The sequence below is a fragment of the Phaenicophaeus curvirostris genome, chromosome 3 (assembly GCF_032191515.1).
Source record: "Phaenicophaeus curvirostris isolate KB17595 chromosome 3, BPBGC_Pcur_1.0, whole genome shotgun sequence".
In the NCBI taxonomy this organism is placed as follows: domain Eukaryota; kingdom Metazoa; phylum Chordata; class Aves; order Cuculiformes; family Cuculidae; genus Phaenicophaeus; species Phaenicophaeus curvirostris.
The window spans coordinates 57881863-57904516 of record NC_091394.1 but is presented as its reverse complement, the minus strand read 5'-3'; the positions used below and the strand labels follow the sequence as shown (position 1 = coordinate 57904516).

General features: G+C 41.6%; 1 protein-coding gene across 2 annotated transcripts in view; it reads left to right on the top strand.

The window, feature by feature from the left end:
- ATP6V1H (ATPase H+ transporting V1 subunit H) overlaps positions 1-22654 on the top strand; it is a 54122-nt gene that overhangs the window by 27282 nt on the left and 4186 nt on the right. For both annotated transcript variants that reach the window (XM_069854105.1, XM_069854104.1), the window contains exons 12-13: positions 2011-2112; positions 7129-7242. In XM_069854105.1, coding sequence (XP_069710206.1) covers positions 2011-2112; positions 7129-7242 — 216 coding nt within the window. The remainder of the gene's footprint in view (positions 1-2010; positions 2113-7128; positions 7243-22654) is intronic.

The following is a 22654-nucleotide window of genomic DNA, read 5'->3' as shown; positions in this document are numbered from 1 at the left end:
AGAAGGCACAGCAAGAGCAAGCTAACCCTGAACTTTATATATATTTCAGTTTCCTTGAAACCTCAACAAAACAAGTCGATAAATTCCTCCCTGAGAGCATATTGCTAAGTGTGTAAGATTATAGACTTAAAAATTTTAGATGCTGCCAACTGCAACATGAAGTTGATGTTGGGGTTTAGTATTTTTTTGTAGCAACTACAGTATTTTGCTGTGTCCATGTCTCCTGCTTCTGGGACTGTTAGGTAACTGTATTGTGCTTGTGCCTACCACAAGAGCAGCGATCTACAATAGTGCCTTTAAAAAAAACCCAAACCGAACAACCCCACCTCCCTCTCCCTGCCTGTCATGTCGTTCCCCCCAAAAAACCCCAAACCAAAACCCCAACCAACCAAAAACCCCTGCAAAAAAGCAGCAACTTCCCCTCCAGTGTGTTGTGGTGATTCTTGCACAAAACAACTTATTCTGCGTTGTAACACATTTGACAGACAATCTTGCTTCAAGTCACATCTTTTTATTTTCCCTTAACTGCCTCTTTACTTGTTTTCTAACTCTGATATACTTAAGCTTCCTGTAAACTTAAATTTTTCCTGCTATTACTGACTTCTTAAGCAAATCATGCTGAACTTAGTTGAACAAAATATGTATTGTATGGGTCTTCAATGTCTTCTGACCGGTGTTGTGGTTAAAGTTTCTACTCCTACTTCTTGTCCAGATTAAGTTCTTCTAAAATAAAAAGTACTTCATCTGTCTCTTTCTGGCCTCTAGGGAGGGAGTGGTCATTTAATTTTACCAGAATGTTCTTTTTTTAATTCCTATTAAATTTTAAACTTACCTATTTCAAGTTATTACTAACTTTATGTGATTAGAACATATCTGCTATCTCAGTAATCTGATTTTCAGTGATCTGTATGTTTAACCTTTTATACTTATTATTAGTCCATAACTTTCATATTCGTGTATTTTTTTTCTTCCCTTCCTCATTAGTGGCTAAAGAACAGTGTTGGTGGTTGCCGTTTTCCACTAAAACTGATTAAACTACTTAATCAAAAAATGCAGGCAATATTGAGAACTGCTTTCTAATTCTTGCAATTATGAATTTTTTTCCATGCTGACAGAACAACTAATATATGAAGATGAAATCAGTTACAAGATATAGCTTTCATCATCTTTGTCTTTGAGTCAGGATAGAACTGCTTTTTAGACCACAACATCTGACTGAACAAATGATGCTTTTGAGATTAAGTTGGTGGTCTTGAACTGAGATAAGTTCACAGTTACACAGACCAAAGAATTCAGTGTGCTGCTTTGTTCTCAGCTGCTAGGATGCTTTTTAGTTTTTAAATGATTCTTTGTAACATAAAATTCCTGCCCTTTGTTGTCCTGCATTGTGCAAAGCTACTGCTGCAAGGTGAGGGAGGGAATAGAGTCGAGGAGAGGCTGTTACATAGCAGGCTTGTCATACCCTTCTTTCTGTATCTATAGTGCAAGGATCCCAAGTGCAGGAGCTGGGAGTTGCATGCAAGCGTGACTGGAGTCTGTTGTATAACAGAAGCAGCCCACGTGTTGGCCTTGTGTTTGTCCCACCCCTATCCCATCTATAAATATTTATACATATGCTTAGTAAAGCTTATCTTGAACTCAAAACTGTTGGTCTTGAAGAGAATGTATAAAAAAAGGAGATATTTTGTAAAGCTTGGCGATAGGTATTTGTAGATGCAGCTCACTAAACTCACTCTAGTGAATGCTTTTAATGCTTTTCATGGTGCCATTAGTTAGGGCAGGATCTCCATTGTTTTAAGTGTAACTGCATGTTTGGATAAAGTTCTGTTCTAAAAGTTTGCTCTTTGGGTAATCCATAAAACATTTTTGTGGTTATAGTCTTGGTTATTTGAAGTTATCAGTGATTTAAAAAAAACCAAACCAGCAAAACTACAATGAAAAGAAATGCAAAACAAAATGAAAAAAACCAAACCACAACCTGGGACATGATTGTTTCACGTCCTTTCCTAGGATCCTGACAAAACTTCTGGAGGTTTCTGATGACCCACAGGTGCTGGCTGTAGCTGCTCATGATGTGGGGGAATATGTACGACACTATCCCCGTGGGAAACGGTAAGGACAAGGCCAGTGTGCTGCTCCTCAAGAGACCGAGTACAGTATATAGTTTATCTGTGGCTTTTTTTCGTATTTATATTAAAATGCGCTAGATAAGAATTTTTAAGCTAAGAATTTTAAGTTCTCATTGGGAAGGTGAGAACACATAGACTAGATCTTGGACTTATATATATCAGTGTCTCTTAACAGTGAAGAAAGTGTATGTACAAAGTCTTGAATAAGTTGTTTAGAGTAAAGCAGAAGACATATTCTCCCTCTGTACTCGGCACTGGTGAGACTGCTCCTTGAATACTGTGTTCAGTTCTGGGCCCCTCACCACAAGAAGGATGTTGAGGCTCTGGAGCGAGTCCAGAGAAGAGCAGTGAAGCTGGTGAAGGGGCTGGAGAACAGGCCTTATGAGGAACAGCTGAGAGAGCTGGGGTTGTTTATCCTGGAGAAGAGGAGGCTGAGGGGAGACCTCATTGCTCTCTACAACTACCTGAAAGGAGGTTGTAGAGAGGAGGGTGCTGGTCTCTTCTCCCAAGTGGCAGATGGCAGGACAAGAGGAAATGGCCTCAAGCTCCAGCAGGGGAAGTTTAGGCTGGACATAAGGAAAAAATTTTTCATGGAAAGGGTCATTGGGCACTGGCAGAGACTGCCCAGGGAGGTGGTTGATTCCCCTTCCCTGGAGGTGTTTAAGGTACGGGTGGACGAGGTGCTGAGGGGGCATGGTTTAGTGTTTGATAGGAATGGTTGGACTCGATGATCCGATGGGTCTCTTCCAACCTGGTTATTCTATGATTCTGTGATATGCCAGAAGAAATTAGAAGAGCTCCCAAGAATTTAATCAGCGTATCATTTTTATCCTCTGTTATGACTCTTGGACTATAACTATTTGACTTACAGTAGGGATGGACTATTTCAACGATGTCCAAGTCTTTTTTGTGACTCAAGACTACTGATAACATTCTTTTCACAAACAATTGCTTAGTGATATTAGCACAGATGGTTATCACTCTTCTGTTTTAGCATGTCTTTTTAGCCACACAAAGACACATTTCTGTGAAAGCGTTAATGTTTATTGTAAACCTAAATTCCTGTCAAGATACACAGACAGATATTGCTATTTTATTTTGCTTTGTTTTGTTCTAAAAATCTGTGAGCAAAGATGTTTGTTTGCTGAGTAATTGCATTTCTAAGGTAAAGACACCACTGAAGCAGGAATGAGCCTTTGGCTCTTGCAGGAATCATGCTCATCAGTCACCCAAAGGGATGTGTGACTTAATTTTTGTAGCAAAGTTGTAGTCTGTTTCTGGTTTCTGCATAGGGTTTAATTGTGAAGATGAGAATGGTCTTCTAGGCTTTTTGGGAATTTCATGAATGCTTATTTTGCTGCCTGCTACCTTGACAGTAGTAGAATCGTGAACAGACTGAAACTTAATGCCATGTATATACTAGGCAGATTTGTTCACTCTAGAAAAACTCAGCCTTTGTCTTGTAAGCAACTTGAACTGAAGGTATTTTCAGACTTGGAACAAATTAACTGTTTTCTAGGTCCATTAAGAAAGGTCACAGGTGTTCACTGTGTACCACTTGTACTTAGAAGTGCTGTGGATTCGCTAATTAGCTCCTGTGTCTTCTGAAAGAGATTTATGACAACTGATATTTGAAGGAGGGGCAAGATACCCTCCAATAAGGTGGATACTTATGCTGCTGCCTGCAAGTGGCAGAGCTGAAGGACTAATACTGGTTGCTTCTGCTTTGAGCTGCCCTTTGTTCAAAAACGTTTTATTAGACATTTGCCAAAATCTTTAAGCAGCTTGCACATATCTACCTAAGTGTTGGCTTAGCCCTTGGACTAGTATGGCAGTGTCGTTTCTGAAGCAAAGCTATAAAGTCAGCTGAGCGGATAAACAGGACCTCTCTTTCTGTAGTTGGGAAAATGTACTTCTGGTGGGACCACAGCTTCATTCAGCTCCCAGGCTGTTAAACCTATTCAGAAGTGCATCAGCCTTCAAAAAGGAGTAGTCATCAACAAATAACAAGTGTTCTAGATACTGTTCTAACCCAGGTTCTTATATAAAATTGTGATACTTCAGCTACTTTCTGCTTATGAACTCTGCTTATTTAGCTTTCTGTTCTGACAGACAAACTAAAATGCCTCAATCTCCTTCTTTTAAAGAATTTCCTCTGTAATCCAATGTATTCTTACAAAGTAGAACTTCAGCAGTTTTAGGACTAAAAGCTTAAAATGCCTAAGGACTGCATGTCAGTTCTGCTGTAATAGTCCATTTTTTACCGTGATGGTTTTTGATGTATAGCTATTGACTGCTCCTACGCCTGGTTGGTATTTTATACTCTCATAGTGTGACTCACTTTGAGAATGGATGCTATTCTTTGGTTTAGAAGAATAAGAGAATTCAAATGTCTTAAACACTTAAAGGAAACAAAAATATTTATCCTTAACCCTTAACAGCCTTCAAAGGCTGCAGAACCGAAAACTTCTTGACATTACCTGCTGCGCATGGTGGAGACCTAGAGTCACAGTTCTGGGTAACCCTTCCCAATGTCTGGCAAAAAAGAAAGTATTAAGCTAAATACTACCTTTTTGCTTGGCTGTTCTTTAATGTTCTAAGCTTAAATAATTTTAACTTGCCTTTAAAACTTTGCTCTGTGCACCAGATTCTCAAGGCAGTAGTACTATGGGCTTCTAATGAGGCTCACCAACATGCATTTTCTGGCAACATAACAGTAGATGTTATGTTGCCATATATACACCATTTTTTGTGTGGCCCAAGGGTTACTGCTATGCAAGATCAACACTTTCAATTGACTGAATGCCATGGAACATGGGTTTTGTTTTGCACGTGCCAGAGACTGACACCTAGAGGTATTTATTTCTTGGTTCAGGATTCAGAAGCAACTTAAGTGCATTTTTTCTTTCAACTTGTTTTGCTTTTAGGTATGCTGTGTGGATTCGATGTTCATATTTTCTGCTGTAACAGTCTAAACTGCTGTCATTTGTCTTTATCTTCTGTTTCCTCTTTCTCCCTTTGGATGGATAATACTAAAATCTGGCTATTGAGCACCCAGAAATTTGTTTGAATTTCCACACTCTTGTTGTAGTGCACTGTTATTATGGGGAATAGTCTCTGCAGAAGATGTACATACACTGTTACTGTCCCACCAGACTCTATAACTGCTGTAAAGTTAGAAGTTCAGGAGAGGGAAAACAGAACTAAAAGTTTTGAGCAGATTTGGAACTTGAAGGAACAGCATTCGCTGTGAAACTTCCCCACAGTTGCTTACCTTTCAGTCTAGAACCATGGCTGGGAAATAATTTGTACCGGTAGGCCATGTTATGCAAAATTGTAACATGTTCTTGGACTCTTCATGTTCTCAGCTATAATTTCAGTCATGTATTTTTATCTGAAATACTTTTATTTCCACTGTGATTATAGGATTTTAACATTTCGTTTTGATTCTTGCATGCTCTAAGCTTTTGAGTTTTATGCCTTTTTTTACCCCCTTTCAGTTCCTGAAAATACAGTGTTTAAGTCAGTCCTGTAATGAGGAAAATATTCTTGTTTTCATTTCATGGTGTGTCTTTGTGTGCAGTGGTTTTATGTTTAACTTGTTATTAAAAGTGTGAGGCAGCCTAAGGCAGGCATAAAGATTTTTTGAATTTGTTACATTATTAATAAACTTCTTGAATTCTTGGCAAGGATTTTCCAGCTTGAAACAATTGTGCTTTTCTGAATGCATTCCTTAAATGTTTTAGTGCTGTTGGGAAATAATATCCCCTGTGGTCTCCAGGATGGTTTTGACTCAGTTAGAAAATGAAATGGGAAATTGTTTTTATTCATTTCCACACCGTGTCTTTATATTCTGCCAATTACAAAACCATGTTTTGTTGTGCTGCACTATTACATTAATTTATCCTTGAAAAGAACAGTAATAAAAGGAGACAGCTAATGCAAGCTTAGTATGGCAGGACAGCATCAGGTTAAGTGTAATGCAGATGATAGCCTCTTCACAGGATATTATATTTAACTACTCAGTCACCTGTGACAGAACCAATGTATAAAAGCTTATGCAAGTCTGAGTAATCAGTTTTTATATATAAATGCTTGCAAATTCTGTCCAAACTTCCTTTGTTATAACAGACCAACACGCTGCACATAGAAAGTCATCTGGATGGTGACGCTTTTTCATGTTTTAAGTGTGTTGCCTTCCAATTTTTTTAGAAATGCTATATTCATGATGTGATACAAGGTTTCGTCAGTATTTGGTGTGGGATTTGGTATAGCTATTAAAAAAAAACCTGTCTGACTATTGTGGTGAAGTTTGTAGGGAAGGATGCAGCTCAAACTGTTTTTCTGGAAATAGTAGCTTAGCAGCCAGTTCTGAATCTTATGCAATAATAGCTGTGGCTCTAATACAGTTTAAATGGCAAAAAGCACTATGAGAAGTAGCAAGCGGCTAGTTTAATAGTTGTAGTGTGGTTACTAGCATTATTGTCTGAATTAGGCAGTGCTGGACTGCATTGGGGCTTTATTCTTGCAACAAATGAATGACCTGTTCATCATCAGTTTATGGAAGGAAGGGCACTACCTCCTCGTAAATAATTGATAGTGCTGTACCCTGCCAGCCATCTTAAGCTGTTATTGAGTTCCTTAGCAAGCCGGAAAAAGTAAGGACCCCTCTCTGAAAAGGGGTCCTTCTTTGTTGTTTATTTCAAAATTAATGGAAGTAGGTAGTGGGCTGCAGACAGAGGAGTCTAGTGCAAACACTTTCAATTGTTGTGAATTCTTAAAAAAAAAAACAACCCAAAAATGTGTCCAGTAGGTAGCCTGAGAGATCTACATTTATAACATGTCAAATAAGATGTATATGTTAGAGAAAAAATACTTTTAATAAAATAATATTTATATGACTTACCCTCTTAGTGCCTTGAACACCGAGTGATTGGGTAGGATAGCTACCCAGAAGCTGAAGTAATGTCAAAAAAACTGCTCTCTGCCTCTCTTTCAGAGTGATTGAACAACTTGGTGGTAAACAGCTGGTAATGAATCACATGCATCATGAAGACCAACAAGTTCGTTATAATGCACTACTGGCTGTGCAGAAGCTGATGGTTCATAACTGGTATGTGAAGATAATTTAACATACTACTAACAGTAAGACTTTTGGGTCACAGAGAGAGGATGCATGACAGTAGCTTTCTTTAAGGGAGGGAATAATATTTCTATGTTGTAGGACTGCAGTTTTTAAATGACAGAGCAATATGATACTAATGTAAAATCCTAGCTAGCCTTTCTGTATATTTTGGTTGCAGTTGAATTGAGTAGCTTGGCCTACATGATTGGATGTCACCTGAGTAATTCACTTGAAAAATATATTTTAACTTATTTGAACTGCTTACTATTTAATAGAGCTGTAATTCAGACTTACAAAACAGCAGTCTTGAGAATGTTAAGGATATGTGTAGGTGTTTTAGAAGGTTTACTTAGTCTCAGGTGAAGGAATCAGTAGCTTGATATAGTTGTAAGAGTTGATGTTTCAGGTATGTATTGACAGTTGCTTTGCAGTATATGCAGGCCTGACCATTCTTTTGCATTCCTGTTCTTTGCTCCAGTGTCCTTTTCCCCACTTTACTGTTTTTCTGTGCCCATCTTGAGGGGTGCAAGTATGATTTTTCTTGAGCTCCTGGAGTAGCAGAGAAACTTTATGGGCTGGTTGGTGACCTGAAGCTGAAAATCACTCGCTGATATCTCTTTCATCAATTACTGAGAATAGCATCTGAAATTAGGTTTTCCTTTCATTGTTCAACTATAGTTTTCTGATGATTTCTCTAATAAAGCTCCAAATACCTTGAAGTGCTGGCATGTGCTGCCACAGAATCTGCTGGTGGGTGATGCTGGGTTTCCAACAGAGCACAGGACCCTTGTAGTGAAGCGTTGAAGGGCTGAAGTTCTGAAAAACATCAGTGTTCATTTAACAACTTTGTATAACTTGCCAAACTAATTAGGTATGCTAAGCATAAAACATCAAGAGTTAAAAATACTAATTAGGAGTTCTTAATCTCATGATTAATTATGATTTCACCAAAGCTCGAACTTTCATTACTTTAGAGAAAGATAAAATGCAACAGTACATCTGAGTACATTGGAACTTAGATGTTGAGATACAAACACCTAATTTAATTTTGAACTTAAAACAGTCTTTTATTTCTGAAAATCTTGGTGCTTGGAAGTATCTATAACTTCAGTGTTTTTTTTTTGTTTCTGACAGAATGTGAACTTGTTAAAAGGCTGGATAGCAATGATGCCAACTGTGAAAGTTGTAGGGAAACATGGTTTATCAAGCACATTCTTATAGATTCTTCAAGTCACCTACTTGCTGTAGGAAGCAGGCTAGTAAGACTGACTAAAAGCTCCTGCCCCCTCTCCCTGCAGCGTATTTTCTGTAAAGCAAATCTAGTTTTCCTCCTTTTCTGATGAACATGAGTTTTAACTCTCATGTTATAACATTAGTTTTATCCTGCTTTCTCCCTCTCTTGTACTATGAGAAACTTCTATAGCAGAGAAAAAAGTACACATTTAAATAACCTACTATGACAGATGCAGAGTTAACATTCTTCACCTGTAAGGACGACTTTAATAAATAACATTGAATTTCTGAGTGAATGGAGATGGAGACTAAATGTGCAGTCATATACAACCTGATTTTGGGGTGTTTATTGTAAATTGTGCCCCACTGTGCTGCTCAGTTTAGTGATATGCTTCTTTTCTCACAATGCTGTTCCGATATATTTAAAGCATTCCAAGTGTTATAAACTGGCTATAGCTAAATAGAGATTACAGTGTGTAAGGTTTAGTTACTGAATTTAACTTCTGCGTGGGGACAGGTCTTACTTCGTGTGTGTTCTGCTGTCTTGAAAATCTGGTAATAAAAATATAAAGCTCTGATGTTTCTCCAGCATAAACCTCAATGGTAGTAAATTTTTTCCTGGATGCCTAACCTGACTTTTTCCTCATTTTCAGCTTAATTATACTAATTTTAAAACCATCACATCTCATTGTCCAGATTTGTCTTGTTATTTGGGGAGAAGTGTCAGTGGCTTTCTTGCTAAGGATGGGACACGTGTGTCTCCTAGGGGGACTAAAGCCCTTGCTAAAAACCTAGCTAAGCTCATAAATCGAGCTTTAAACTAGATGTGAAGCGGGAGGGGGTTGAGCCCAGGCTAGACAGGAGTGAGCCTGGACGTGGGGCAGTGGTGATTCGGAGAGGGTGTGCTGGTGAGGACCACCAGTACCTCACCACACAGAAAGTGGGGGAGAACACACCTCGGGGTGCTAAGGGAGATACGGGCACTCGGGAGCTAGCTACTCCAGTTACCAGGCAATTGGGAATGAACTCTGTTCCCTCTAAGAGGGCTGAAGGCTCAGCAGCTCAGCTGAAGTGCATTTACACCAATGCACACAGCATGGGGAATAAGAAGGAAGAGCTGGAAGCTGTCATAGGGCAAGGAGCCTATGATGTCGTTGCCATCACGGAAACGTGGTGGGATGACTCATATAACTGGAGTACAGCTATGGTGGGGTACAAACTCTTCAGGCGAGATAGGAAGGGTAGGAGAGGAGGCGGGGTAGCCCTCTTTGTAAGGGAGGACTTAGACACCGTTGAGATGGATTGTGGCGATCAGGAGGTTGAGTGCCTGTGGGTTAAAATCAGAGGAGCCCAGAAGAAGGTAGATTTTGTGATGGGAGTCTGTTACACACTACCCAGCCAAGGAGAAGCAGCTGATGAGCTCTTCTATAAACAGCTGGGGTTAATCTCTAGATCAATGCCTCTTATTCTTGTGGGAGACTTCAATCTTCCTGATATCTGCTGGAAGTACAGTAGAGCAGAAAGGAAGCAGTCTAGGAGGTTCCTGGAGTGCATGGAAGACAACTTCCTTGCACAGTTGGTGAATGAACCAACAAGGGAGAGCGCCCTCCTGGACCTGCTGTTTGTGAACAGAGAAGGCCTTGTGGGGGACGTGGCAGTAGGAGAACGCCTAGGACAAAGTGATCATGAGATGATAGGGTTTTCTGTTCTAGGTGAAGTGAAGAGGGTGGTTAGTAGGACAGTAGCATTAAATTTCCAGAGGGCAGACTTTGATCTCTTCAGAAGGCTGGTTGGTGAAGTCTCATGGGAGACAGTACTTAAGGGCAAGGGAGCCCATGAGGGCTGGGAGCTCTTCAAAAAGGAAATCCTAGCAGCTTAAGAGAAAGCCATCCCCATGTTCTGGAAAAAAAGCCAGCAGGGGAGAAAACCAGCTTGGTTGAGCAGAGAGATCTTGAGTGATATCAAGAAGAGAAATGTTCATGGGCTCTGGAAGAGGGGACAGGCCTCTTGGGTGGACTACAGGAGGGAAGTGAGATTGTGTAGAGAAAAAATCAGAAGGGCTAAGGCTCAACTAGAAATCAGATTGGCAAAGTCTGTGAAAGATAACAAAAAATCCTTCTATAAATATATAAATAATAAAAGGAGGACTAGGGAGACCATACAGTCCCTATTGGACGCAGAAGGAACAACAGTGACAGGGGATGAGGAAGAGGCTGAGGTACTTAATGCCTTCTTTGCCTCAGTCTTTAATTGTAAAGAAAGTCGTTCCGTCTGTGTACAAACCCAGGAGCTAGAGAAGCATAATGAGGCTCCCGTGATCCAAGAGGAGGTGGTCAGAGCCTTGCTTGCTAGCCCGACTAGACACCCACAAGTCTATGGGGCCGGATGGGATTCATCCAAGGGTATTGAAGGAGCTGGCGGATGTGCTGGCCAAAACCCTTTCCATCATCTTCCAACAGTCCTGGAAGACTGGGGAAGTCCCACTGGACTGGAGGCTGGCTGATGTTGTGCCCATCTACAAGAAGGGTCGCAGGGAGGACCCAGAGAACTACAGGCCTGTCAGTCTGACCTCAGTGCCAGGGAAAGTCATGGAGCAGGTGATCTTGAGTGCTATCATGAAGCACATTCAAGAGAACCGGGTGATCAGGCCCAGTCAACACGGGTTCGTGAAAGGCAGGTCTTGCCAAACTAACCTGATCGCCTTCTATGACAAAGTGAGTCGGCTGCTGGATGAGGGAAAGGCTGTGGATGTGGTCTTCCTGGACTTCAGTAAAGCCTTTGACAGAGTTTCTCACAGCATTCTGCTTGAGAAACTGTCAGCCTCTGGCCTGGACAGGCACACACTCTCCTGGGTGGAAAACTGGTTGGATGGCTGGGCCCAGAGAGTGGTGGTAAATGGTGTGAAATCCAGCTGGAGGCCAGTGACAAGTGGGGTTCCCCAGGGCTCAGTGCTGGGTCCATCCCTGTTCAATGTCTTTATCAATGACCTGGATGAAGGCATTGAGTGCACCCTTAGCAAGTTTGCGGACGACACTAAGCTGGTTGGAAGTGTCGATCTGCTGGAGGGTAGGGAGGCTCTGCAAAGGGATCTGAACAGGCTGGACCGCTGGGCTGAGTCCAATGGCATGAGGTTTAACAAGGCCAAATGCCGGGTCCTTCACTTGGGGCACAACAACCCTATGCAGTGCTACAGACTAGGAGAAGACTGGCTAGAAAGCTGCTTGGAGGAGAGGGACCTGGGCGTGTTGGTTGACAGCCGACTGAACATGAGCCAGCAGTGTGCCCAGGTGGCCAAGAAGGCCAATGGCATCTTGTCTTGTATCAGAAACGGTGTGACCAGCAGGTCCAGGGAGGTTATTCTCCCTCTGTACTCAGCACCGGTGAGACCGCTCTTTGAATCCTGTGTTCAGTTCTGGGCCCCTCACCACAAGAAGGATGTTGAGGCTCTGGAGCGAGTCCAGAGAAGAGCAACAAAGCTGGTGAGGGGGCTGGAGAATGAATCTTACAAGGAGCGGCTGAGAGAGCTGGGGTTGTTTAGCCTGGAGAAGAGGAGGCTGAGGGGAGACCTCATTGCTCTCTACAACTACCTGAAAGGAGGTTGTGGAGAGGAGGGTGCTGGCCTCTTCTCCCAAGTGACAGGGGACAGGACAAGAGGGAATGGCCTCACGCTCCGCCAGGGGAGATTTAGGCTGGATATTAGGAAAAAATTCTTCACAGAAAGGGTCATTGGGCACTGGCAGAGGCTGCCCAGGGAGGTGGTTGATTCCCCTTCCCTGGAGGTGTTTAAGGCACGGGTGAACGAGGTGCTAAGGGGCATGGTTTAGTGATTGATAGGAATGGTTGGACTTGATGATCCGGTGGGTCTCTTCCAACCTGGTGATTCTATGATTCTGGTACCTGAGCTGAGGGAGTGTCATGGGTCAGCTGAAGTGACATTCTGTTTAAAATGCATCTGTATCATTAGACTGCTAATAACTCAACTTGAAGACAATTAACTCCTAAGTAATTTTAAGAGTTCATTACAGGCTGCTCAGTTGGCTTTTCCTTAGGGGCTCTTAAGTCAGGGATAAATGGAGGGAAATCAGGCTGTCAGGCATTCTGTTTAACGGTGAAACTAGGTTGGCAAAAGCAGTAACTGCTGTCAGCTTTTCAGATGAGGTAAGTTCAGGTGAAATATTCCAGTTACATTTGCACGTTAAATAATCATGCACTTGAAGGAGGGACTGAAGGTATCTTTATAGCATCATTTAATGTCTTTAAGTGGTAATTTATGCTATGACTTAATCTTACTTGAACTAACTGCGTTAGTCGCAGCGTGCTACACTGTTTGTAAAAACTTGTTATTGGCAGGTAGGAGAGTTTGGCATGGCAATGAGGGTGCTGATTTTTTTTTTTAGTGCATTCTGTTCAATTTATGCCTTAACTATGTATGAGAAACATAATCTTCTTATTCCTTGTCTCTGCTGGTGTTCAGAAGCAATAACCAACTTGACCATTTCAGTATTAGGAATTAGTTTTGACAGCCTGAGGCTGGTTGGAGCAATGTTTTTAATGACTTTAAAAGAATTAAATAATTAAGTTCTGTACTGACAGCACTTACATCTATCGCTTCAAAGAAACCCAGTCTCTTAATTTCTATAGATGAACATGTGCCCTTCATGTGTTCTGTGGCATAACATTTGACTGAACTTCAGGGATGGGATGTTGGGACTCAAAGTCCCCACAGTTAGAAGTCCAGGTTTATTCTGTGAACAATGGAGAGAAGGAGGTTGTTTTTCAGTGCAGTTCTAGGAAGCTTTAGTGCCTGCAGTTGAGCAGTGGGAATAATCTTGTCTTTAATATTTGTGAACCTGTAGTCTCCTGGCTTCGTTCTAAAGAGGTTAATTCCAACTGTATTACTTCACTAAAGTGAGATCTAGATGATGAGCTAGGTGAATTCTAGATAATCTGCATTTAATGTGTAATTTATTTGTGACTATACTGGTCACCTAGAAAATAGCACGTTAGTTTCCACTACTTGCTTGTCTTCTAGCCAGTTTAGGCCCAGGGAAGTTTGCTTGTAACTCTGTAGTAAGTGCAGCATATTACTTTTTTTCTTGCTCTGTCAGCAGCAGTGCTGTTGGGAGTTGGGGACCAGAGGTCGGAAATCAGAGAAAATTTTTGCAGTGTCCAGTCTAGCCCAGATGTGCAGAGATGGATCGTGTGTGCTCTTTGTTCATACAAACACAAAGTGAAACACAGTGGTTTAATCTCTATAGGTCAAAAGTTCTTCAGTATTCATACAAGTGCTGCTGAAGCTATGGTGGATCTGACTGCAAATTCTTTTGGTATTCCTTGGGCTGAATCAGGGTAGTAGCAGAACTTCTCGTAACTTTTGTCATTGGATCCCACTGACTGAAGCACTGGAGTGTGTTGCCCCACCTTTCTGCCTGTGTGCCTTAGTAGTGAGCTGCTGTTCATGAGAGGGTGTCTCTTACCTCTGAGTTCAGGTACGATACTTCATCTCCCCAGGATCCTTTCACTTGTGCAGGCTCTGAGCTATAAACCTCCTTTAAACAGGCAGGCATTTAGAATAAACTGCTATTCAGTGAATTGATACTGACATGGAGAGTATGAGTATGTTGGAGGGTGCTAAACAGTGGGAGTTAGGGTGAATCATTGCTGCACGATCAGGTATGTTAGTGGAAATAAAATTAAATGAATACTAAATGAAGCAACACAGATAACCTTTGAATATGCAATGGACTCGTATATGATTTTCAGAGTGCACATCCCAGACAAAATTATTTGCTTTCTATCTTTTCAAATGGCTGCATATGCAGAGACGTTAAAAAATTTTGAAACTGCATAGGATTTGCAGTACACTGTATTTAGAAGCCGTTGCTCTATAGAATTAGCATGGAATATTGGAGCATTTTGCTATTCTTCTATGGTATAAACTCTGTTCCCCAAAGCCCATGTACCTCCTAAAATAGCTTCTATACAATGTGGCATTTGATAGTGAGCAGTGCAAGGTGTAATGATAGCTGGCAGCCATGAGGTCCTCCTCCTCCCTTTTTCCCCCATCTCGAATGTGCAGTGCTTAATAGAGTAGGCTTAAATCTAGGAAACAATGCCTACATGATAATGCAGTCCACTGTATTTATTTATCCTGTTACTTAGCCTTCATCATCAATACAATTCTTTTTTAGTAGTTAAAAGAAGTTAGCTAACTGAAGAACTGGAGAGAATTGACTGCCTCCCTGCTTATTTATTTATATTTTTTAATTTAGAGGACAGTGCCTAGCTAGAATCATACAAGTTTGGAAAAAATCCAATTAGTAAGGCATTCTTTGATACTTAGTATGAATGCTTCATTTCTTTTTATTCGAACATAAATATGTATTCTTGTAAAGAAGGTAGGAACTGTTGTGTATATCCTCTCTGGGATTTCACACTGTGATCACGTTTTCTGTCATGAGATCTGCACTGTTGGTAAAATACACTTTAATATTTCTAGGGCTTCTGTTAACCTGGAGCAAATATTTTGCAGGTATCAAACATTCTGCTTAATTTGCATTTTTTTTGTCAAAGAAGTTGTTAATTTTCATGTGCTATGATGAAAAAGCATGTCACAAAAGTAGTACCTCCTTGACAGTTTCATTTTTGATTAGTATGACTTTTAAAGATTTGATTTCCTGATAGATAATGTTTAACTGAATTTTCCTATGTCAGTCATTCTGAAATATTATGGGCAAACTTAAAGCTCTTAAGTGTTGAAAGCATTGTGCTTACTTTTCGTTGTGGCAACTAAATCTTCTGATTTAATATAAAACTGCTTTCAAATCAAGTTACGTGGTTTATTCAAGTTGGTTCTTTCTAATTCACAGTATTAGGCTTTGTGTAATCGTTAGCTCATAATGTTTCTTATACTTTTTCTCGCTAATAGAAAGACTTGTATTGAATTGAATTTCATAGTTTTTTCTTTCAAAATCTAATAAAATTTTTCCATAATACCCACGTTATAGGAGCTCATTGATCTTCTGTTTCTTTTTGGCTTTTGTATCAAGTTGTGAACTGGAAGTCTAGAATTTTTCTTCTGAAAAATGGACAAAAACTGCTGACTGAAAGGGAGATTCTTGCAGTGTCTCCATCTGAAGGCACACATTAGTTTTGCATTTCTAATTGTAAGGAGAACTATAAATGATGCCGTGATTCAGTAATCGGGCAATTATTTGTAGATTGTCTATTTAATATTACTGCATTTGGCAGAAGACAGGCTTCATTAAAAAAACCAAACCAAAAAACCCCAGAAAAACCACAAAGAAAACAACATGCACTTAACGTTTATAATCCTGCTCGGCTGCTTAGTTCTAGTGTGCCCATCAGAATGTTGATTATCTCTTTACTGTGCATAATTAAGGTGAAAAAATGCCATAGTTGCTGTTCATCTTAACAGTTTGCTTTTGTTCTCCCTGACTGCATTGAGTGGAATCTGTTACTCTAAATATTGAAGACTGTGGAGATACTTTGTAATGTCTCATCTTTCAAGATCCAAGGCCATGTGCATATGTCAAGGAAATACATGGTTCCACTGCAAATAAGATAATTTCTTAAATTGTAATTTGATGATCTGGTAGAAGCCTAAAGTGTTCAGTCATAACAACTTTGATTCTGTTGTGTACATTTGTTAGTTCTTTGTTTTTGTTGTTTGTGCTTCAGCACTGTTTATGGTTTAGTGATAGAGTTGGCAGTGCTGGGTTAAGGATTGGACTCAATGATCTTAAAGATCTTTTCAGACCTAAACCATTCTGTGATTCTGTGCATTGGTACAATAGACAAATACTTTATAATCTTTAACACATTTTCTTTTCTTTATATACTTGACAAAGCATTAATCTGCTGAGTCAAGGAAGAAAACAGTATTCAGGAAGCAAGAAACAGAAGAGAAATGCGCTATTATCCTGTGTGGTAGCACTCCAAATTGGGCAGTTCTAGCAGAGCACACTAGGAAGATGTATCCCTCTTTAGTTTACTACATTCATAGCTGTGCTATTTCTCTTTACTTCTGTGAAGAGCAGTGTATGTAATGTAGAAAATATACAATATATACATATAAGAAAATATATATTTTGTATGTAAAATAGTATGTAAAAATGTGCAGTGGTATACTTGCTGATATAGCAGTATGATGTTTATATTGTATTTCAGGAACCAAGTATTAGCAGAGCTTCACGTTCAATTTCTGAGCCTGGTTTCTTTATTTTTTTTTTTCTGCTGACTTCTTCTGACTTTCTGCCAGAAACCTAGCCAAGCTCATAAATCGAGCTTTAAACTAGATGTGAAGGGGGAGGGGGTTGAGCCCAGGCTAGACAGGAATGAGCCTGGATGTGGGGAGTTGGTGATTGGGAGAGGGTGCGCGGGCGAGGACCACCAGTACCTCACCGCACAAAAAGTGGGGGAGAACACACCTCGGGGTGTTAAGGGAGATGCAGGCACTCTGGTGTCAACTGATCCAGTTACCAGGCAGTTGGGAACGAACCCTGTTCCCTCTAGGAGGGCTGAAGGCTCGGCAGCTCAGCTGAAGTGCATTTACACCAATGCACGCAGCATGGGAAATAAGAAGGAAGAACTGGAAGCTGTCGTAGGGCAAGGGGCCTATGATGTTGTTGCCATCACGGAAACGTGGTGGGACGACTCATATAACTGGAGTACGACTATGGTGGGGTATAAGCTTTTCAGGCGGGACAGGAAGGGTAGGAGAGGAGGCGGGGTAGCCCTCTTTGTAAGGGAGGACTTGGACATCACTGAGATGGATTGTGGAGATGAGGAGGTTGAGTGCCTGTGGGTCAAAATCAGAGGAGCCCAGAAGAAGGTAGATTTTGTGATGGGAGTCTGTTACAGACCACCCAACCAAGGAGAAGCAGCTGATGAGCTCTTCTATAAACAGCTGGGGTTAATCTCTAGATCGATGCCTCTCGTTCTGGTGGGAGACTTCAATCTGCCTGATATCTGCTGGGTGTACAACACAGCAGAAAGGAAGCAGTCTAGGAGGTTCCTGGAGTGCGTGGGAGATAACTTCCTTGCACAGTTGGTGAATGAACCAACCAGGGAAGGTGCCCTCCTGGACCTCCTGTTGGTGAACAGAGAAGGCCTTGTAGGGGATGTGGCGGTAGGTGGACGCCTAGGACTAAGTGACCATGAGATTATAAAATTTTCTGTTCTAGGTGAAGTGAAGAGGGTGGTTAGCAAGACCGTAACATTAAATTTCCAGAGGGCAGACTTTGATCTCTTCAGCAGGCTGGTTGGTGAAGTCTCATGGGAGACAGTACTCAAGGGCAAGGGAGCCCAGGAGGGCTGGGAGCTCTTCAAAGGGGTGGTCCTAGCAGCTCAGGAGAAAGCCATCCCCGTGGTCCGGAAAAAAAGCCGGCAGGGGAGAAAGCCAGCTTGGTTGAATAGAGAGATCTTGAGGGATATCAAGAAGAAGAGAAATGTTTATGGCCTCTGGAAGAAGGGACAGGCCTCTTGGGTGGACTACAGGAGGGAAGTGAGATTGTGTAGGGAAAAAATCAGAAGGGCTAAGGCTCAGCTAGAAATTGGATTGGCCAAGTCAGTGAAAGATAACAAAAAATCTTTCTACAAATATATAAATAATAAAAGGCGGACTAGGGAGACCATACAGTCCCTATTGGACACAGAAGGGACAACAGTAACAGGGGATGAGGAAAAGGCTGAGGTACTTAATGCCTTCTTTGCCTCAGTCTTTAGTCGTAAGGAGGGTCGTTCCACCTGTGTACAAACCCAGGAGCTAGAGGAGCATAATGAGGCTCCCATGATCCAAGAGGAGGTGGTCAGAGCCTTGCTAGCCCGACTGGACAGTCACAAGTCTATGGGGCCGGACGGGATTCACCCTAGGGTACTGAAGGAGCTGGCGGATGTGCTGGCCAAACCCCTTTCCATCATCTTCCAACAGTCCTGGAAGACTGGGGAAGTCCCACTGGACTGGAGGCTGGCTGATGTTGTGCCCATCTACAAAAAGGGCCGCAGGGAGGACCCAGGAAACTACAGGCCTGTCAGTCTGACCTCAGTGCCAGGGAAAGTCATGGAACAGGTGATCTTGAGTGCTATCATGAAGCACATGCAAGAGAACCGGGTGATCAGGCCCAGTCAACATGGGTTCACAAAAGGCAGGTCTTGCCAGACTAACCTGATCGCCTTCTATGACAAAGTGACCCGGCTACTGGATGAGGGAAAGGCTGTGGATGTGGTCTTCCTGGACTTCAGCAAAGCCTTTGACACAGTTTCCCACAGCGTTCTGCTTGAGAAACTGTCAGCCTCTGGGCTGGACAGGCGCACACTCTCCTGGGTGGAAAACTGGTTGGATGGCCGGGCCCAGAGAGTGGTGGTAAATGGTGTGAAATCCAGCTGGAGGCCAGTGACAAGTGGGGTTCCCCAGGGCTCAGTGCTGGGTCCAGCCCTGTTCAATGTCTTCATCAATGACCTGGATGAAGGCATCGAATGCACCCTTAGCAAGTTTGCGGACGACACTAAGCTGGGTGGAAGTGTCGATCTGCTGGAGGGTCGGGAGGCTCTGCAAAGGGATCTGAACAGGCTGGACCGCTGGGCAGAGTCCAATGGCATGAGGTTTAACAAGGCCAAATGCCGGGTCCTTCACTTGGGGCACAACAACCCTATGCAGTGCTACAGACTGGGAGAAGTCTGTCTAGAAAGCTGCCTGGAGGAGAGGGACCTGGGGGTGTTGGTTGACAGCCGACTGAATATGAGCCAGCAGTGTGCCCAGGTGGCCAAGAAGGCCAATGGCATCTTGGCTTGTATCAGAAACGGCGTGACCAGCAGGTCCAGGGAGGTTATCCTCCCTCTGTACTCGGCACTGGTGAGACCGCTCCTCGAATACTGTGTTCAGTTCTGGGCCCCTCACCACAAGAAGGATGTTGAGGCTCTGGAGAGAGTCCAGAGAAGAGCAACAAAGCTGGTGAAAGGGCTGGAGAACAGGCCTTATGAGGAGCGGCTGAGAGAGCTGGGGTTGTTTAGCCTGGAGAAGAGGAGGCTGAGGGGAGACCTCATTGCTCTCTACAACTACCTGAAAGGACGTTGTAGAGAGGAGGGTGCTGGCCTCTTCTCCCAAGTGACAGGGGACAGGACAAGAGGGAATGGCCTCAAGCTCCGCCAGGGGAGGTTTAGGCTAGACGTTAGGAAAAAATTCTTTACAGAAAGGGTCATTGGGCACTGGAACAGGCTGCCCAGGGAGGTGGTTGAGTCACCTTCCCTGGAGGTGTTTAAGGCACGGGTGGACGAGGTGCTGAGGGATATGGTTTAGTGTTTGGTAGGAACGGTTGGACTCGGTGATCCGGTGGGTCTCTTCCAACCTGGTTATTCTGTGATTCTGTGATTCTGTGCCTCTGTTGCAAGGCAAGTGCATCTGTGGTAGCCACTGTCCAGCTCCACATGCCTTTCTTCTGGCCACCACTAGTGTTGATGTGCCACTGAAGTAACCAGGTTCAAGGGAACTTATTAGGAGAAAAGAGTTCACTTAGGAGTTAAATGAACAAAACACACTGTATCACCAGAAAGCCTGGGTGTGTGTCATGTGAGAAAGGCGGGTGCATATGGCTGGAATGGGTTTGAGGGTGACTGTTCCAGCTCCACTGGATTGGATGGGCACTTGAGTGATGGTTGCAACCTCATGCCACTTCATGACTGTGTTGCTCAGAAGGTTCCAAGCGTTGTCACATCCACGGAGTTTTTTGCAGCAGTCTAACACTTACAAGGTCAATGCTTTCAAGGGGCAGTTTAGCCTGCTTAGAGCTAGGAATACATCAGTTATATTTGTGAAACCGCAATACATGACTAAGATTGGTCTCTTGGCAAGCCCAGGTTATTAGACCTATAGCAGAAATGCAACATAAAGATGGCAAATATATTCAAACTATTCCATGTACTGCCTATACTTTGAACTTGATCTTTAACTCATCATTTTATCTTTGATTTGTCTGTAACAGTGTACGTTGGCAATGTCACTTGGCTTGCTCAAGTTGTGTGGCAGACTTTTTATTGTAAGTTTATTACACTTCTGTAATCGTTCCTAAACGGAAGTCTTTAGAACTAGCTGTTCATTTTCAAAAGCCTTAGAATCTAGGTTTATGTTTAGAGAAAAATAAAATCAATATTTTTATATTTTTCTTTCTCAAAGAAAAGCATTCTACCTCTCAGGAATGTCAGTCTGCCAGAAATTACAGATGTTCAATACAGATTTTTTTTTTTTTGGGATAACATAGTTCTTTAGTAAACGAGATTTAAGATAAATGTTGTTAGAATAGAGAGGAGAATAGGAAAATTTCACTGTTCCTTTCTTCAATGCTTCGTCTATTTTTCTTCCCTTGTCTGCCAAAAAGAATTTTCAGTTTTACTTAAAGGACAGCTAAATCTTAACTGCAGGGGATTTTGGAGCATAACACTGAAAGTAGTAGTTCTTAAACTACAAGGCTTGCTCTTTTTAGCACGTGACCTCTAGAAATCTTTTGAAGCCCTAATACTTTCCTGTCTGTTGTAGGTTGTTTTTGACAACAGTGCTTTGCTTAATCTGAAAAATAGTATAAAATTTCCAGGTAGGGTCTTGTGCCAGTTTGCTGTTATCTCTTTATTCCATACTTGCTGAATTTGGTGGCTTACGTGTTGGATCAGTTTCTTGTGCCTTTTCCTGAATGAACTTAAAATGTTTGCTGCAATTACCATGACACTTAGGTATACCTTAGCTTGAGGGTGTCAGTGTCTCTCATGTGCCAACAAAACTGATTAAATTAGACTGAATGAAGCAACGAATTGGAATAATTATTTGAGATGCAACGAATTCATGTATTTGCCTCTAAGTTGTTTTTCTTGGAAAAAAACATTTTGGATACTGCAGAAAATGTGTGTTTAAAGATTAGGCCTCAAAAAAGGGGAAATTGCTAGCTTGGAAGGAACGGCTTGGTTATTCTAATATGAATGAAAAGATTAATTTGTAAATGGAAATAGCTTATACCTCACCTTCAGACTTCTGAATGACCAAAGAAGTGAGGAAATGTGATATTTCAAGTTTTGCTGATCTAAGCTTTAGTTGAGAAATGGAGGGTTTTGCAGTTACTCTTAGAAGTGATATACTGCACTTGCATGATATTCTGCAGTGCAGAAGTAATATTTTACTCTTGGAAATTTATACTGGGTCATTTGTTTCACTTTTGAATGTTGTTAACTGTAAATAGAAGCTTGTCTGCACCAGCTTTGTCTGCTTTGTAATAAGGATGTGTTTATGTTGAAGGAAGTCAGACAGGGGTTTAAAACTGACCTTTATAAAGGCCTTTCTGCTCCAATGTGAGGGAGGTCATTAAAGTGGAACTTCTAGTTCTCAAGAGCTAAACTTGCAAATTTGGATTCCTAAGATACTTGAGCTTGTTCCTCAGTGTACTTAACATCTTGATTATTAATACTGAAGACTGGATTGTCTTCTTGTTCTTTGTTGTATGGTTTCCAATTTAGTACTACTTGGAACTGTTGCAAGGTGTCTTTAAATATATTCATGGAGTTCACCTTTACAATCCCAGTGTGAGGAGTATACCAAAATGATGTGCTTAATTGTAAGTCTGTTTATGTGGGAGAGCATAATTTTTTGCAGATGATTATTGAGCAACATTAAGTATGTGTTAGCTTTCCTTTCCCTTTCTGGAAAGCAGCTAAGGAATACAGCATTATATGTTAACATGCTGGATATTACTGGACTACTGGTACATAGAATTTCATTTCCCTTCATCCCCTTAAATGATTTAAAAGAAAAAAAGAGCTTTCTATAACTGCTTGACAGATGATATATTTGTGTTGAGAAAATATTTACTTCTTCTGACAGAATTTTTAAGTATTATGTACAATAATGCAATGCCTACTCAAAGTAAAACACAGCTTTCTAGTGAAAAGAATTGGTGACTGAATTTCTTGTTGGCCAGGACATTAACGGTTGGACTCGGTGATCCGGTGGGTCTCTTCCAACCTGGTTATTCTGTGATTCTGTGATTCTGTGATTATTTTGCTCTTTTCTCACAACTTTGGACTTGAATTTTGTCCATCTTGTGGAGTGCATATTGAGTGGCAACCTGCAGATACGCTTGTCTTGGTTAGAAGGGAAAAATGGTATTAC